The sequence below is a fragment of the Perca fluviatilis genome, chromosome 20 (genome assembly GCF_010015445.1).
Source record: "Perca fluviatilis chromosome 20, GENO_Pfluv_1.0, whole genome shotgun sequence".
NCBI lineage: Eukaryota > Metazoa > Chordata > Actinopteri > Perciformes > Percidae > Perca > Perca fluviatilis.
The window spans coordinates 9767554-9786234 of record NC_053131.1 but is presented as its reverse complement, the minus strand read 5'-3'; the positions used below and the strand labels follow the sequence as shown (position 1 = coordinate 9786234).

The 18681-nt window shown below is 39.9% G+C and overlaps 1 gene segment (V, D, J or C); it reads left to right on the top strand.

Moving 5' to 3' along the window:
• Window positions 1–10261: 10261 nt before the first annotated feature.
• On the top strand, window positions 10262–14007 carry LOC120549439. The segment is given in 5 exon segments: window positions 10262–10352; window positions 12898–13245; window positions 13349–13360; window positions 13494–13600; window positions 13701–14007. Coding segments are annotated over 5 exon segments (561 nt in total).
• Window positions 14008–18681: the final 4674 nt, after the last annotated feature.

The following is an 18681-nucleotide window of genomic DNA, read 5'->3' as shown; positions in this document are numbered from 1 at the left end:
CAAACAGGAGCTCTGATCATTCCCAGAGTCAATCTAGCAGACTCTGCTGTGTATTTCTGCACCGCCAGTACACAGTGATGTGGTTTAATGACACCCCATCACCAAAACCCTCTTCTCTTTTTTTCTCTGTGTTCATGTTCAAGACCCTGAGAGGCAGGCTAAATAACTGTTCTTACATTAAAAGGTGCTCTAAGTGATGTGACGTGTTTTTTAGGCTATAACATTTTTTGTCACATACAGCAAACATCTCCACACTATCCTTTAGCTGCCTGTCCCCTGAACACACAAAAAAAAATAAATAAATTAAAAAAAAAACACGCGGTCTCTGTAGACAGCCCAGGCTCCACAAACGGCAAGATAAACAAACTGCGCCAACCTGCCCCACGAACCATAATAGTGTTCCAGCCAATAACCGACAAGAAGGAGTTGGTTGAGTCATGAATACGCATTGTGGAAGTAGCCTACATGCTAACGCTGCTGCAGTGATGGCTCAACCAGCTCCTTCTTGTCGCAGCCAACCACATGATGAACAACCTACAAGTGGACTCCATGCACAGCGAAAACTAATTCCTCCAGATGGCCATTCTGAAGAAACATTATTGAACTGTTGTTAGCAGTAAGCTTGCTTTAGAAATGCAATTTGGGCAATCATTCTCACATTTTACAACATAAATTAGAAAAAAAAGTTTTTATTTATTTGTCCCAGTAGGAGTCCGTACCTGGGTTAGTGTTACGGTTAGTTACAAGAGCACAATATTACACCATAAAAGTAATTACATTCAGCATCAAGGATAAATTCATATTGACTTCTAAATTCAAGGACGTTAAGCAATATTAGTCAATATTCAATGATGGTCAGCTATGAATATCATTTAAAAGTTTTTTCTAGATCAAGTCTGCTAGTCTTTGGTGGGAATGAAAACCTGAAGATTACTCCTGCTTACTCCTAAGTCTTAAACGTAAAAAGAAAGACAATAAAATATATAAAAAAAAAAAAAGGTTGCATGCTCGAGGTAGTAGGCTATTCACAAAAATGTAGACCTATATAAAAATACAATTACAAAATCTAGTTAAAAAGGTCCAATGTGTAGGAATTTCTCCCATCTAGCATTGAGATGATATATCGCAATCAACTCTCTCGCACCGCGCAGTTCAAAGTACGCATTACAGCTACGGTAGCCTTCACACTTCAAAAAGACGGTCTCTTGCTCTTTTCAGTATCCTTTCTTTTTCTGGGCGAAGAAGAAGACTCCTGTTCCTGAAATTTGGATTTTGAATGCGTGTGGTCCTCCACGTTTCCTTCTTCAAACTTGCCGGGGCCGGGAAGCTACGATACCCATTAGCAGCATTAGCAGCACCTGTGAGTTTAGCATGTGACAGCGAAAACCCGAAAGGTGGAGCAGTATGTCCTGTATGTCCCTTACCAGCTAACGTATTTCAAGATGGCGCATGAATATGGAGCGTCTTCCCCAGTTAATACGAATGCAAACATAAAATTTCAAGCCAAAAGGAATACTTGGAATTGATGGTGGAGGTAAATATTCATGAAAAAGGACAAGTTTGTGAACGGGCAACACAGATTTTGATAATGAACAACTAAACACATTACACACTGGACCTTTAAATTCATCAAGCTTTAGTGTTCAGTTTTAGTTTCTCACATTTTGTTTTCCAGAATCACTCTATACAACAGCTTTACAGTCAGACATTTCTGATTAATTGAAGGCCTTAAACCACTACACCAAGACAATCCATCACAATATATCATATATCTATTATTCATTTCTGATCAGAAAATGCACCAAAGAAGCAGTAGCAGGCAGAAGATCAGCTGCGAGCAGAGGAAGAAGGTGGGGTTAGAGGAGGTGCGATATATGGAGAATGGAAGATAGTGATCTCTCATTTGTAGTAAGCTTGTCAGAGCAGAGCGACGTGTGAACGCTCCAGCTCTGATGCTAGGTTTTAGTATACGCTAATTATTAATTTGATGTGAGAACAATTGCACACTTCTCTTTCTGAATTATCACGGTTGCACAAATCTTGGTTTTAGTTTCCAGGATGCCTCCAGCTTTATACACATTTGGAGTTTTACTGCTCATGCTTACAAGTAAGTCTGATTCAATGTTGTATGACTTTTCTCTGTAACATCCATGTCCGTGTGCTTATGGTGTGAACATTTGGTATTTTAAGATATGAATTGACTTTCGTCACAGGAAAAGTGGAGAGTGATACCTTTGAACAGTCCTCTCCTCAACTTGTGCAGGAAGGGACTGAGGAGCTCAGGATTAACTGCAGTCATGATGACAGCAGCCTCCAAGTCATGCTGTGGTACCAACACCAAACTACACAGAGCAGGCGCTCTATGAGCCTCATCGGGTACACAGTGCTCCAGGGTGATCCAAGCTACGAGGACCAGTTCAAAGACTCCAGATTCCAGATTAAGGGAGAAGGCACATCGAAAGGATCTCTGCTCATTCGCACAGTGAATCCATCCGACTCAGCTGTGTATTTCTGCGCTGCCAGCACACAGTGATGTGGTTTGATGCCACTGCTTCACTAAAAACCTCCTAGGCCTTATAACAGCTGCTGCTCAGGAGTTTAGTTATTTGACAACTGAATGTACTGCTAATGTAAATTTATTAACTGCAAAAATAAAAATAAAAGATATAAACACAATCATGTACCAAAGTGTAATAATGTATATATTGAAAGTTTCATTTAAAAATATGAATGAAAATCAATATAGACTTTCATACACATTACATTAACTGACAGTTATAACATTTTTATTTTACCTTAATTTTTTTACAGGTAACCTCATTAAGACGCAGGGTTCCAGTCTCAAGAGAGACTCGTTTGGGACAAACAACAAGCACTCAGACGCTCAATGGACATCATGAGTTACATATTGTACTGTAACTAGTCTCACATTGTCAGACCTTCCTCCACAGCGCTGCGGAGGAGGGTCTGGCTAGTCCACACAGCTTTCCGGGATAAGAGAAAAACGTGCTCTGGTTTATTGGCATTTCTTTAAACCAATCACACTCATCTCGGGCGGCGCCAAGAGCTGGACGGAAGCAACGGTGCCTCTGCAAAATAGTCTCGGGAAGGAACATGTGTACGTTCAGGTTAAAGCTTGTTTTAGTCGTGCGAGAGAAAACTCACACGACTGTCTGGATTTACCCTGCAGAGATCTGAAGAGCAGTTAGCCATAGTCCTCAGAAATACACAAAGAAAGAGGAAGCTAACGAACATCTGGCTGAAAAGAGTGGAAGTGGAACGTTGTGGAAATAGACTATACTGTTAGTAATAATGTCAAAATTGCATTCACTAATAATGTAACATCTTGTTAGGATATGTAAAAGATTATTTTATTAGATGTTGTACAGGTAGTCTATATCCTTGACGTTCCACTTCTGGGATTGCTCCGTTGCCGCCAGAAAATCCGCCGGATTTCCCTCATTTAGGCCGGATATCAGTTGCCTTGGGCTACCTTTGTGTCGGCATTCTAAACTCTGACTGTGGTTAACCGCTCCTCAGATCTCTGCAGGGTAAATCCAGACAGCTAGCTAGACCATCTGTCCAATCTGAGTTTTCTGTTGCACGACTAAAACTACTTCTGAACGTACACATGTTCCACCAGAGCAAGTTCCTTCCTGAGGCCATTTTGCATCCTCACCGCGGCTTTTCTCCGGTGCTTAGCACCGCCCAAGATGATGGTGATTGGTTTAAAGAAATTCCAATAAACCAGAGCGTGTTTTTCTCCCATCCCCGAATGCTATGTGGAGCAGCCTGACTCTCCTCCAGTGCGCTTTGGAGGAGGATCTGGCAAAGCGAGACTATAGTACAGGTAACCACTGGTAAATGGATAGTTGGGAATTTTTTAAGTGCCGTTGTATGAGGTACTAAACGGTCAGTGTATTGGCTACAGTAGATGGGGGTCGGCACGCCTTCAGTTTGGAGAAACAGACTGGAGTACAGATACGACGTTACCGCTGTGGACGGGGGCAGCAGATAAATGTATTTTAGCCACCTAAAACAATCAATATCACTTTGAGTGTATGTTATATTTGTGCCTTTACTTTGCTGTCAAACAGCCCTTTACGACAGTAAAGGGAAGCGGTTATATCCTTTTACAGTATGTATGCTCTTTTCAAAGCCACCACACTCCTTTGACAAAACCAATAATCTTACCTTGCAGAAACAGGAGTTGCTGGTCTACCGTTGCCACGATTGGTTATTGTGTGACTTTGGTGAATGCCAACTAACCCTTTAAAACACCAAAGTTACAAAATAGCACTAACTTAACTGATCAAGGCAGCAGTTGACCAGCAACTCCCGTGTTCTTCGGGTTAAAAAATACAGTTTTTGTCAAAGGAGTCTGGTGGCTTTGAAGAGAGAATAGATGGCTATAACGTCTTTAGTTCCCCGCCAAAGAGGGCTGTCTGATGCCAAGGTAAAGCAGTGACTATAGCGTAAACTGAAACCGATTTTTTTAGGTTTCTAAAGTAGGTTTAGCTGCCGCCCCATCCACAGCAGTACATTGCTTAGCTTCCATGTCGGTACTCATGTATGCTTCTCCAAATTGGAGGCGTGCCGACCGCCATCTACTCTAAGTAGGCTAATACACCATGTAATTGAATTCTGTTGACTTTTCACACTTTATATATACTTTGCAAACACTTATTTTATTTATTGCAAATTAAATATTTGGTGAAAGTCAACCCTACCTAAAATACTTACATAGCCTCACTTACAATATAGATTGAATATAGTTTCATTGTCTTGTGATTGTGTAAATGCTGTTTTGGGAGATTTTCTCCCAAACAGAAATCAAATTTGAGGTAATCACTGTAAATGGTCACCAATGTCACTTTAGCTACTAGAACTGTGCCAGTAGAGGTTGCCACTAGAAACTGTACAACCGACTAAAACCAGTTGCTGGTGGCAGAATACATGAATACGTAATTAACTTCTCACACCAATAGCATCAACAGCTCCTGAGCCAGCCCAAAGGAAAAAACTCCCCTAGTGTCCACCAGGAGACTGTGGATGTACTGAGAAACCCTTCACACTTATTTCATAAGTTGTGACTGTGGCAGTAAGGTCTGCCAGCAGCTGTTCAGCCTGAAGACAGTTGTGATTGTGAATATATGTTTTTCAAATTAGTTTTGTTTGATCAATGTCAAAATGAAGCTGCTACTGTTTGCCATTCTCATCTTCACCAGTAAGAACATTTTTACAGTTTGATTTTTTTTTCTTACAGATTTCCTTGAAGTTTTAAAATTTCAAGTTATCTTCTTTCCTACTTTCTAGATTCCTCCGGTGGTGTAAAACTTCACCAGCCTCCATTTGTAATCAGCCGTGAAGGAGACCCCCAGGCGGTTACTTTGCAGTGTGAACAAGACGACGAACAATACTTCTACATGTACTGGTACAGACAAAGCAGCAGCGGTAGGGAAATACAGCTCGTAGCATATTCTCCCGGTAAAGATGTGTGCAGCATTGAAGCTCCTTTCAACAAATCCAAGTACAGCATGACCCGGGCTACAGTGCTTCATTCCTCTATGCAGATACACCCTGTTGAGACTGGAGACTCAGCTGTGTATTACTGTGCCTCCAGTAGAGCACAATGGTTCAGAAAGCCTCAGCAGCTTAACAACAACCTCAAGAAGAAACCAGGAAGAGGCGACAGGGAAGGAGGCATCAATGAGGGTGGTTAATGTGTTGATAGGTCTGCCACACCTAGCTCTACAGAACTGTGGACTAAGGTCTAGCTACGGCACACATACAAAAGGCTGAAACAGCAGAAGAAAAAAAAATGTCAACAATGCCTTTGTTATTTCTTATTGCCAGTTGTTCCGGACCTTTGACCTGGAATGAAAATCTGATGCGGACCTTTGAGCAATGGGTTTATAAACCCCTGCTTTAAACCAATCACAAATCGTCTTGGGCGGCGCCAAACGCTGGACGCAGAGACGGTGGCTCTGCAAAATAGTCTCAGGAAGGAACTTGTTTTGGTGGAACATTTGCACCCGAAAAGTAAATGCCACATACAATTTAAACTGAAGTTAACTGTTCACACAATACAGTAACGTGAGCTATATAAAGCGTGCTGTGGGAATGTAGGGCCTAATTTTCCATAGGGCCTAATTTTAAGAAAATTCTTAGAAATGTGGGAACATAGGGCTGTGGGACCATAGGGCTGACCCCATATAAATATACTTTGATACATGGTTTGTTCTGGTTGAGAAATGTAGATGGGAATTTAAGTATTCTGAGCCTGTCTTGTTAGGCTGTTGTGCATCATTGTTGGTGCGAGAGCGTTGCCTAGTGGCGGAAATGGGTAGTGCATTTTGTGACGTTACTGTTGTTAACTAGTGGATGAGTTTAGTTCCCACACGTGTCATTAGTGGAATACTGCTGTACGGCTGTTCTATACATGTCGGATCCTTGGAGTAGTACGTCCGTAAGTGTTCTTTTGGTTGCTGTATGCAGATATAATTAATGCTTATGTGAATATGTATGTAATAATATAATAGTTATTAGGCGTTAGCGTAGCTCATTCTTTTTCCGTGTGTAAGTTATGCTAGCGCTAGCTGCGTGTGTATGCACAGGCTAATATGTGCGTGAATGAAAATGTGAAAGGAATATTTGGCTATTTAGTAATTATATTTTTGTTTGTATTCCTTAGTTTTACAAAAAAGAAAACTGCTTGGAGTGAACTCTTCAATAAATCTCCAACTTTAGAAGACGTCAAACCAGCTTCATTCATTTCCTTGTTTGCTATCTGCCTAAGCATTGTTAGGACACAACTGCTAGGACAGAATATGGTTGAACCTCATTTGCTCTTACCAGTGCATCGCCGTGTGTAAACATATTCTTTGTAAATCTTTACAATCGTTCCCCGAAAGAACCAAGCAGGCCTGCTTTGGTGCACAATCAAAATTTTCTTCAAAACTTGACTTTTTCAGCGTGTAGCTTGCTAGGTCGCAGTTTGTCGTCATTTCCTGAAACGAACAGTTTGAGAACGGCGACACACAGGGAGCAGAAGGTGAGGGACATCCATCATGTCAGGCAATTTTCATGGAAATGTACTTCTGCTGATTCAGACCTATGATCCAGACTAATATGTTGAAGTCTGACAACAGACCAACATAATGTGACATGACAATTTGAAGAAAAAAAAGAAAATGGAAAGTATAAGAATGCTTCACTGTAAGTCATTGTGTTCTTCCAACACCACCACAAAGCTGATCTGTTCAGATAAGAGAGCAGGTGTTAACATGCTGAAGATTACATGTCACATTCAGTATTATTGTCCTACAGTTTGTCTCGTCTGGGTCACTTTAGTCTCCGTTATTTCATAATAATTCTATGTGCAGTCTGACAAAATGAAAGTATGTTAAGTTGAAGAGGTTATCATACACTGACCTCTACAGGGTTCATGTGGGATTACACATAACTCAAATAATTAAAGTGGTATTAAAATGAAGAACTGGGTGGCCAGGTTGACTCAGTGGGTAGAGCAGGCGCACATATACTGAGAGGTTTACGCCTCGACGCAGAGGTCCAGGGTTCGAGTCTGACCTGTGACGATTTCCTGCATGTCTTCCCTCTCTCCCCTGTCTCGCCTAGCTGTCCTGTCCATTAAAAAAAAAAAAGGCAGAAAAGCCCCCCACCCCCGAAAAAAAATAATGTATAAAAACATAAAAGATTTCATTAGGCATGAGCTCACAGTAGCCTCCTATCAATCATCTCAACAGGTAGGACAGTAATGTGTTTTGATTTAAAAAATATATTTGTTTATTTTATAGGAACTGTTGTATATTCAACCCATGATTTAAGTACAATTTTGTACTGTTCTTTGCTTGGTTAGTACTTTATACATTTACTTCACTACATTTCAGAATATTGCACTTTTCCACTACATTTATTTTGTAGCTTTAGTTACTTTGCAGATTCACTTTATTAATACAAAATATAAAATATGATTTATTATAGATTTGAGTTTATAGTTATGGTTAGCTCCACAGTTACTAGCTGCAGATCCAGTGAATTATGATCCTAGAATATATAAGATTCTGAAATGGCCCTCTCTGCATTGGAGTACTTTAGGTACACATAATGTGATGCAGGACTTTTATTCGTAACTTGCGGTGACTTGATGTGGTCATTTATTGCCACTTTTGAATTGAATGTTACGTTGAAGACAAAATAAACAGTTTAAAGGGATACGCCACCGTTTGTTGAAATAGGGCTGATCACGGTCTCCCCTAGCTGTAGATAGGTGGGCCAACACATTTGTGCATGCATTGTTTTAGTCTGGTGCAACACCGGCAGCACCGCCGCTACTTAGCTTGGCATAGTGAATGGAATCCTATGTTGCCGGTTAGCATGTTGTGAGTGAAAGTGAGCCAACAAAAGACAAAAAACAAAACAAAAAAAACAACCTAATTACTTGCACCGAGACAAAAAACGCATTGGCCCACATATCTACAGCTAGGGGAGACCGTGATAAGCTCCATTTCAACAAACGGCGGCATATTCCTTTAAGGATCACCTAGAGTATCAGTCACATCTGTCAGCGAATGGTTCTCCTCAGTTCACTGATAACTGGGTGGATAAAGAGGTGTGACCAGCTGAGATGTCACTCCCTCTGAACAGCTACAAACAAAGACCAGTTTCCCTTTTCCTTCCCTCTGTTCTGCTTCTTTTCTTAGCAGTCACAGAAATAGCAGCAGTCAGGTTGGAGTCAGCCAGCCCGAGCTGTACAGCTGCTCTCACACAGAGAGAGATGGAGGCTGAGATATGGAGACGCTGGCTGGGGGAGGGAGAGGGGAGACAACCAAAGAGACTTCAGGTTTTTGTATGATGCTTTTTCATCGTGGGGACAGGGGGCCACGGTGATACAATCCCATAGAGCCGCTGTACAAAAACCTCCTCCCATTAACAGCCATTGTTTAGACTGCTACATGCTCCCTGGGACAGCTGGGAGAGCAGAAAAATCAATAATCTGAAGGCAGCACACTTCGGCATTGAAAAGTCCATGTTTATGCAGAAAACCTGCTGAAAAAAAAAGTTTTAAATTACTTTTAATTCAAATGTGGAGCATTGGGATGCTTCTTTCACTCGCCTCGACAAAAACGAACATAATTGGAAATTATGAGGCGTATCCTGCATGTTTAAACCTTCTTCATCCCCTGGATTATTACACTGTGTCTCAACATGCTGATTATGGGACGTTTTGAGACTTTTTGGTAGAGGAGATATTCAGTGTGACACTGGAACTGAAGCTTACTTTGGAAAGGGAACAAAACTCACTGTTTTAGGTAAGTAGCATCTCTCACTGCTTCAGTTCACTGCAACCAACTTACAATAGTAGACATGTTGGTATGAAAGTGAAGGTAGAAACTCTTAATATGAAAAAGTTGAAATATTGAGCTGAAGACAGAACACTGTGACCTACAATGAACCCGCTTTCTTCGGAAAAGGAACCAAACTGACAGTTTTAGGTAATATTTCAGTTTATTACTTTATTATAAATGTTACATTGCTTTAGAGTCTTAGTATAAACAGTACAAACTTTCTAAAGAGAATTCTGGTAGAGAAAGAGGAGAGAGTTTCATGCTCAGTTCTCTGCACTGTGACAATGCAAACGAAGCTTACTTTGGAAAAGGAACAAAACTGACCGTTTTGGGTAAGTCAAGGATGGTTAAACCTTAACATAAGCTGTATAATGTGTGTGGTTTAATAAGAATCATAATGTACTTGGGTCTTCATAGTTTAAGTTGAGCTCCGTGCTTTTTGATATTAAGCCGGAGCGCTGTGCCAATTCTGAAGCCTACTTCGGCCAGGGAACCAAACTGACTGTTCTCGGTAAGTAAGACATCCAAAAATCTTCACATTCATTTTCCTGTAGCAGAAGTTCAACATACACAAGCAGGTTGGTTGTTGAGGGGGAGAGTTTGTGTTACATTAATCTTGTAATAACCAGACTGCAGTGCAGCAAATGTTGGTATTGGATTTAAAGAAAAGTCATATTTGATACAACAAACATTTAAAAACCCTGAAAGCAAAGAAGCTCAGTAAAAGCAGCATGTTGGGCTGGTTTGAGCACTGATGGAGTACACTGTGACTCTGGTTCTTATGAAGCTTACTTCGGTGGAGGAACAAAGTTAACTGTTTTAGGTAAGAAACCAAATCACGTGAAAACACACTGGAATTAGGTGTTTCTTACTGCTTAAGTTGTTTTAAGCAGCATGTTGGACTGTTTTGAGCACTGATGGAGTCCACTGTGACCCAGACTGCAGAGGCTTACTTTGGTGGAGGAACAAAGTTAACTGTTCTAGGTAAGAAAAGAAAAAAATGGTTATTGGACTGTTTCATACTTAAACTTACTGCACTCAAGCTCTTTAAAGTTTCAGTTCTGCTCAAAGTTTTTGTTCTCAAGCTAAAACACTGACAGTTGGAAGCAGTACTACTCTATTTCAGCCAGGGAACTAAAACGGACTGTTCTCGGTAAGTTGAAATAAAGTTCATCAGGTTGATAAGTCAGAAGTTTGTGTTGCATACAACTTGCGATAAACCTTAAAGTTGCAAAACTAAAAAGCAAAGATTCAAAGTAAAAGCAGCGTGTTGGGCTGGTTTGAGCACTGATGGAGTACACTGTGACTCTGGTTATGAAGCTTACTTCGGTGGAGGAACAAAGTTAACTGTTTTAGGTAAGAAATCAAATGAAAATATAAAATTGTAATTCATTTTAAGAAATGCACAGCACTCTATTCTAGGGAGTTCCTTTGATTTAGGTGCTGCTCAGTGCTCAGAGCTTTTTGTTCTTAAGTCTCAACGCTGTGTCAGTACGAAGCCTATTTTCGCCATCGGTTTTAAAAAATAAATAAATGGAAAGTTACATTCAATACAAAACTAAAAAAGCAAAGATAGAAAATAAAAGCAGCATGTTTTGAGCACTGATCAGGTGCACTGTGACTCTGGTGGGGCTGCAGAGGCTTACTTTGGTGGAGGAACAAAGTTAACTGTTTTAGGTAAGAAAACCTTAAATATTGTTCAATTATGATTTTGTTAAGATGTTAAGAATTTAAAAGATACTCTAAGGCTCAAACGACTCATGTTTTACCCATTATTAGATACATTATAGATATAAATCATAAAATAACCACAAAAAGCATGAATGGATGTTTAATTTGGGTCAATAAGTCTAGGATTTGACTATTTTGTAAGCTATAAAGTTCAAGTCTTTAAATGTCAGAGAAAGAGAGAAAGTTGGAGTAATTTGAAAGTGGCCCAGATGAAGAGAGGCAGTAAGAAGAGTTTTGTTCCAGCTGAAGGTCTCTGTGCTCCTACAACGAGGCTTTCTTTGGAGCTGGAACTAAACTCACTGTTTTAGGTAAGAAAACCTGTAACAAAACCGCTCAGGGCACGATTCTCAGCTTGTTTGTATGCTAAAATTATGGGCAATATTAAGAATATATTTCATAGACATTTTATTTGATAGCAGTGAACAGAGAGAGTGTGCTCATTTTAAATGTGTTAAAGAAGTTAATGCAGAAGACAGTTTGTGCCAGTAAAAACAATCCTAGTCTACGTTCTCCAGTCAAAGTGCTGCAGCTAGAAAACATTTGGCTCTACGCCCAGATTATTACTCTCACAGACAGTTCTTATCAGAGCTGTCAGACACTGAGTTCCAGTCAGAGGCTTACTTTGGAGCTGGAACCAAACTCACCGTTTTAGGTAAGACAATTACTAAACTTAACGTAACAAGGCTGTGTGATAACATACTATTCCATAGGATATAATGGTAAACCAGTAGAGCGAAGGGTTGTTTTTAAATGTCCCAATCTTAAATAGACTAAATTAGAAGAGTAATGGTGTTGGCAACTAATGCAATTTGGTATGACTATGTATGGTTTCTACAACAGTTGAGTTTTCTGAAAAAAAAAGAGCCAAAGTCAGTGTACAGCTGTCAGTGGTGAGAGGTTGAGCAGTTTTTCTGTAGCCTCGTATCAGTGTGAACAACTACGATCCTGCTTACTTTGGCAGTGGCACCAGACTGACAGTGTTGGGTAAGAAAATGACAAAAATCATGAGCAGATATGTTTCTCATGCACTTCTCTTAACTTGCATTTGAGAACTACTGAGTTAGCTTTTTTTTGTTTAAAAAAAAAAAAATAATAATAATAATAATAATAATAGAAAAGAGAAGTCGTTCAGTGTCTTTGCTGGAGCAGCATTGTGTTGCTTTGTGCCTAAACTGCAACAGAAATAATTGAGGAGTCTTTTCTATAGCAAAGAAAGCCTATTTGGTCTAGAAACCTGACTTAATGCATTATTTTCAAGCTCTAAAAACTGGCAATAAAAGGATAGCACATATTTGCTCAGGTGCTGGAATGTAGAATTCCTGTCTTGCATAAAACAGTGAATTCAAAAAAAGTCTATCAAATGATATGAATGACATGAGTGGGATCCATGCCATAAAGTAACTGGATTTTATATCTAGTCACAAACGGCGTTAAAAAAAAAAAAAAAAAAAAAATCTAAACACGTAATTCAGCCGTTTTAGATCTTTGTCAGTTTTTTACATGCGAGTCAGCGGTGTGCTCAAACACTTATCCTGCTGAATTTGGAGAGGGAACCAAACTAACAGTTCTTGGTAAGATCACAGCACCATACAGCCAATCATTTCTCTGAAGGAATTAGATTTTAATGTCTCTCAGTGTGAGCTCTGTAAGGATTCTTTCATTTGGCGTTCATGGTTCTCCTGTGTGCATGTCTACATTCTGGTATTCAGATGTCACATGAAGATGAGTTAATATGGCACATTGGTTTGCTGTAGCTCTATAGGCAGCTTTACATTTTTGGTTTCATTTGTTCTTTCAGAACCAGGCCGTAATATCACCAAACCAAGAGTGAAAGTGCTTCCACCTTCAGAAAGGGAGTGTCGAAGCCAGAAAGACGGACCAAGGAAGAAGACCATTGTTTGTGTGGCCAGTGGATTCTACCCAGACCATGTCAGTGTTTACTGGCAGGTCGACGGGGATAATGTCACCAACGGTGTGGCGACTGATAACGATGCCCTGCGGGAAGGCGACTTTTACAGAATCACCAGCAGGCTGAAGGTCTCTGGAGACGACTGGTTCACACTCGACAAAAACTTCACCTGCATCGTCAAGTTCTTCAATGGAATCGAAACAAGCAGTCATAAAGATACAGTTCTGGGTGATGAAGGTCTGTTCTTTTGGAACTCAGAAATGATCTAATCTGAATATTTGTGTTTTTTGGGAAAATGATCTGTCCTCATCTAATCCATTTCTTATTCTTCTCTCATCAGCTGAAGAAAGAGGTAAACATTATTATTTGATTCTGTACACCTCAATGCATCAGTTCTACTATTTAGTGTTTGATCTCCACAAAGTGCACCGGTCGTTTCCTCTTTATGTCACTTAACTGTATGTAAATGTTTGAACTTTCTGCAGCGTATTATCTGAAGATCTCAAAGACGGCCAAAGTCTCCTACGCTCTTCTAATCATCAAGAGCAGCCTCTATGGAGCCTTTGTGGCCTTTCTGGTGTGGAAGCTTCAGGTTAGTCCCACACTGTGACTTTTCTCTGCTGCTTACTTCACTTGACATTAATATGGGAAAGGAGGAGTAATAAAAAGAGCTCATGTCCTATCTGTTGCAGTGTTCAACTGGAAAACGGAACAACTGAGAGCTGAGGCCTGAACAAATTAAATCTATGGGGAACAACAGTGTTGAATGCTGTAAATAAAACGTTTAAAAAATAAAAATAAAAGTATGTGGATGTGCATTTGCATTGTGCTAAACTAGATTGAGAGCTCTATGCATATTCTTCTTGTAATCTCAAAGCTACTGTATATCTGGCATGCAAATACTTTGGCATCACATTTTTAGACATGCTTAATTCTGTGTGCTTGGGAATAATTTGATTCATTTTTTTACTCTTAATAAAAGCATTTCAGAGAATCTCAGTCTTGTGCTTTCATTTCTCTATAAAGTTTTTCCTGATGACATCTCAGTTAAACTTGCACTACATTCATTTTATATCTAAATATGGGTCAATCTTCATAGCAGACATTGTTATTATCATGGTTGATTTAAATAGGTTAGACATTGCTCTCACGTCTCATCGGACACTGAACATCACTTTTTCCACAGACTGTCAGGTATTTTTAGCTGCTCGCCTATCTGCATCTTTTCTGAGAAATCAGTCATTTCTCAGCTACATCATGTTGAAACATCTCAGCTCAGGGAAACCTCATCAGCAGGTTCATTTGGGTCTTAACATTTTCCATTAAGCAAACTGAGAGGTGACTAAAGTTTCTCCAGTGACATTTGATTTGATTCCATCAACCAAGCTGTTCTATTCTTTATAAGAAATCATTTGAACTTGTTAAACTGGGTTTATTTACAGTAGCAGTCTGACTGATACTGTAAGTCATATCTATCTTTTTTTCACTTTACAACGATTGAGAGAAGCTTAAGACGGTTTACATTCTCTACATGAATAAAGCAGTTCTTCCTTTAGTTCAAACGCCGTCAGCAGGAGAGTAAATGGAAGAGTGTGAGCCGACCACATGACAACAGGAAGCAGACGTTCTGGTCTGTGTACAGAAGGAGGTCAGAGCTGTTGTTGGGGAGGGGAGGAGAGGATGTGGTCACAGAGCAGCCTGCAGAGCCATCTCGCTGCTGAGAAGTGATGAAGGTGCAACCTTCCTCTTCACCGCAACCTCTGAGAGCTGCAGCTGCGTTGGTGCAGCTGCAGCTCTGCACCAACGCCCCCGCACTGCAAGGCTCCGAGCAAACCGCTGGCTAAACGTACATTTCTGGGTCAACTGAAACTACACAAACAAACAAATGTTTACTGTCATCCGGTGCAGAAACATGCTTTTGAATGTAAGTAGAGCATGAGCAGTAAAGTTAGAGAGTCACAAATGCAAACAACACATTTAAAAGAGTTACTGTAACTGTAGTCCAGTGGTGGAAAAAGTATTCAGATCCTTAAGTAAAAGTACTACCACACTAAAAATACTCTGTAACCAGTACAAGTCCTGCATTGAAAATGTGACCCTCATTAGGTGTACTAATTAACCCTAACCCAATGCAGAAAAATCCTCACAGTAAAAGTCCTGCCTTTCAGCTGGACCTGATGGCCTGTATATTGTTGGGCAAATTTTAGTTTATATTAAAACATTGCATTTCATAAACTACATGTGTTTTGGGTGCAAAAATCTTAATTTGTAAAGTAACTAAAGCTGCAACAGATGAATGTAGTGGAGTAAAATTTACAAAATTTCTCTCTGAAATGAAGCAGAGTAGAAGTAGAAAGTGGCATGGAAAGAAAAGACTCAAGTAAAGGACAAGTATCTCAAATTTGTACTTCAGTACAGTACTTGAGTAAATGTACTTGGGTTACATTCCACCACTGCTGTAGTCTCATCATTTTCATGTGACCCACTATGTCCCGGGTTAGCCGTGCCCTGTGAGACCCTGGCTGATAAAGGAAAAAAACTGAGTGAACCAAGTATGGAGCGCTAACAGGGCCCATAGTTAAAAAGGGGCATAGCCTGTGTATGGAGTTTATTTCTTTCTTTTTGGATTGCAACCCACATGAAAAAAAAACTGAGAGAAAGGCCCAGTTTGCAGTCCAGATGTATTTATTCCCAGGATGGTAACATCAATCTGTAGTCATATTTTACAGTGCAAAGCCAGGCCCAAGAAAATAAATTACCTGAAGTGAGTGTGTGTGTGTGTGTGTGTGTGTGTGTGAGAGTGAGAGAGTGAGAGAGAGTGAGAGAGTGAGTGAGTGAGTGAGTGAGTGAGTGAGTGAGTGAGTGAGTGAGTGAGTGAGTGAGAGAAAAAAAATGTCCCAATAAAAAAAAAAAAAAAAAAAAAAAAGAAAATTGAATAACTAAATGCAAAACTGCCTCCTCCTTTATCAGCTAGGGTCTTCTACAGGGCACGGCTAACCCCTCACACACCATTTCAGATACTAAATTGTCCATATTTAAAGACGACTTGGTCTTTTACTAAATGCTTTTGTTCAAACAGTCCCTCATCAACAGAAGGGGAAGAGGGACACAGATCTTTTACTGAAGAAAAAAGTAGCAATAGCACAGTTTAGAAAGTTAGTAAAAGTCAGGCATAAAAATTATACTTTTAAAAAGTACAAAAGTATTCGCATAAAAACATACTTTAGAGTACCAAAAGTAATAACCACACACTCCACAGAATGTATGCTGTTGGATTATAATTATTCATGCCTTAATGTGTTCATTACTTCATTGTTGCAGCTGCTAAATGCATGCAACTTCATTTTAATTACTTTATATACACTGCTAGCATGTGAATACCTCTCTTATCTTAATCTACAATAATACATCATTTCTTTTCTGGTAATATTTTGTATTATTAATCGCAATCTGCAAAGCAACTTAAGTCATCAAATAAATGTAGTGCAGTAGAAAGTACAATAGTTGCCTCTGAATTGTAGTGAAGTATAAAGTATCAGAAAATGATATTTAAGCACAGTATTTGAACAAATGTGCATACACTCCACCACTCATCAGACTATGAATAGATCTACTTTATCAGTTAAGACCCCAGCGGGATTCAAACTACTTCAACGACACAAACATAACTATAAACACTTTCTATTTTCTCCACGTGTTTCCTTAAAAACATGCATGTGTTCGCTGGAGTCACATAAACAGGAAACAGTGTGTGTGAGACTGCAACAGAAACGAGAGTGTGTGTGCGAGTGTGTGTGTATGAGTTCTCGTTTAACTACATTCGTGGCGTCGAAAAAACGGGAATACAGTATACTTGTGGGGTCCGGACAGCTTTGTGGGGCCAAAATGCTGGACCCCACAACAATAAAGGGTAGTTTGAGGGTTAAGACTTGGTTGTAGGATTAGGGTTAGAATTAGGTCATGGTTAGGGTGAAGGTTAGGCATTTAGTTGTGATGGTTAAGGTTAGGGGCTAAGGAATGCATTATGTCAATGACTGGTCCCCACAACGCTAGTGAGACGCACAACAGGATGTGTGTGGATGTGTGTGGAGGTGTGTGTGTGTGTGTGTTTCTTGATTGTCTTGTTGTGTATTCCTATTTCTATGTTCTATATTCTAGTATTTTACTATGCTCAGTACAACAATAATAATACATTTGGGGAAGTGATAATATTCAAGCTGAGACACGTTATTACACACAGCTCTCTTCGAAAATCAGACATTTTCATATGAGAGTTCTGTATGGAGCAGGACTTGTGTACTTTGTCCTCCAGCTGCACTGAGCTGAAACATCAGATCAATCTTAATGCAAAGTCAGAGTTAAACTACAACGACCTGCCGCCTCCAGTTTAGATCAGGGCTCTCATGAAAACCTGTCCACCGATATTCAACAACTAGACCGAACAAGAAGACTCAGGTTTCTACAAAAAACAACAACCACCACACACACACACACACACACACACACACACACACACACACACACACACACACACACACACACACACACACACACACACACACACACACACACACACACACACACACACACACACACACACACACACACACACACACACACACACACACACACACACACACACACACACACACACACACACACACGTTTAAAGATTCCAGTTTCACCTTAACGCCATCTTCTTTCCATTAAGAGACTTTTCTTGAAACTGCCTGAAACCTTTGTAAGAAATGAGTTTGTGAAAAATGCAAACGGCCAAACTAAAACAGATCAGGGTTATCAAATCCTCATCAGAAACAAGGGATCTTCCAGAAAAACAAATCAAGATATTCACAAACTAGGAAGAGTCAAGTTTATCCAAACAAAGACTCACTTTAAAACCGCCATCATCGAATTTCCATCTACAGAAAAATACACAATATGAAGAAAATGCTCAAGTCATGTCACCTGCGAGCACTGTAATGTATATTCGTATGTCTTCATGATGATGATGACGCATTTGTTATTTTAAGTAGTACTTTATGTGTTTTACACCTCTTCCTTGCACTGCTGTGACATGTGAAAGTTAAATCTTACCTTCTCTTCTCTTGTCTCTAAACTAATCAAAGCTAATGTTGGACAATAATCCTCTGAAGGAGACATTTTAACAGATAGAAATCCCTCTTAAATGACAGCCTGAAACCTTTGTAGTTCATGTAATCAAGAGTGGAACAAAAAGCACCTGTGCTTAGGCCTGGCTCGTCAGCAGCCCAATTAGTGCTGCTGAGAAATCACCTGGCACACCTGGGGCACGTTCAATCTCAACACGGTGGGCACCGTTCTGCTACGGTTTGTGCGACGGCTTTGAGATAGAAAAAATGTGGGGACTTTAGCCTCAAGTGTGCGCCCTTTTGCCAGAAATCTAGGTTTCATCTTTGACCCAGCATTAAAATTTGACAAACAAATTAATTCTATTGTCAAATGTACCGTTTTTTCATCTCAGGACTATTGCTAAACTAAAATCCTTCCGCTGTCGTAAGGACTTGGAGACTGTTATTCGTGCTCTTATTTGGTCTTGTATTGATTACTGCAATTCTGTGTATTCTGGGATTTGCCAATCCTCTTTATCATCATTGTTGACTGGTACACACATCTTGACTGGTATCACATCTCCCT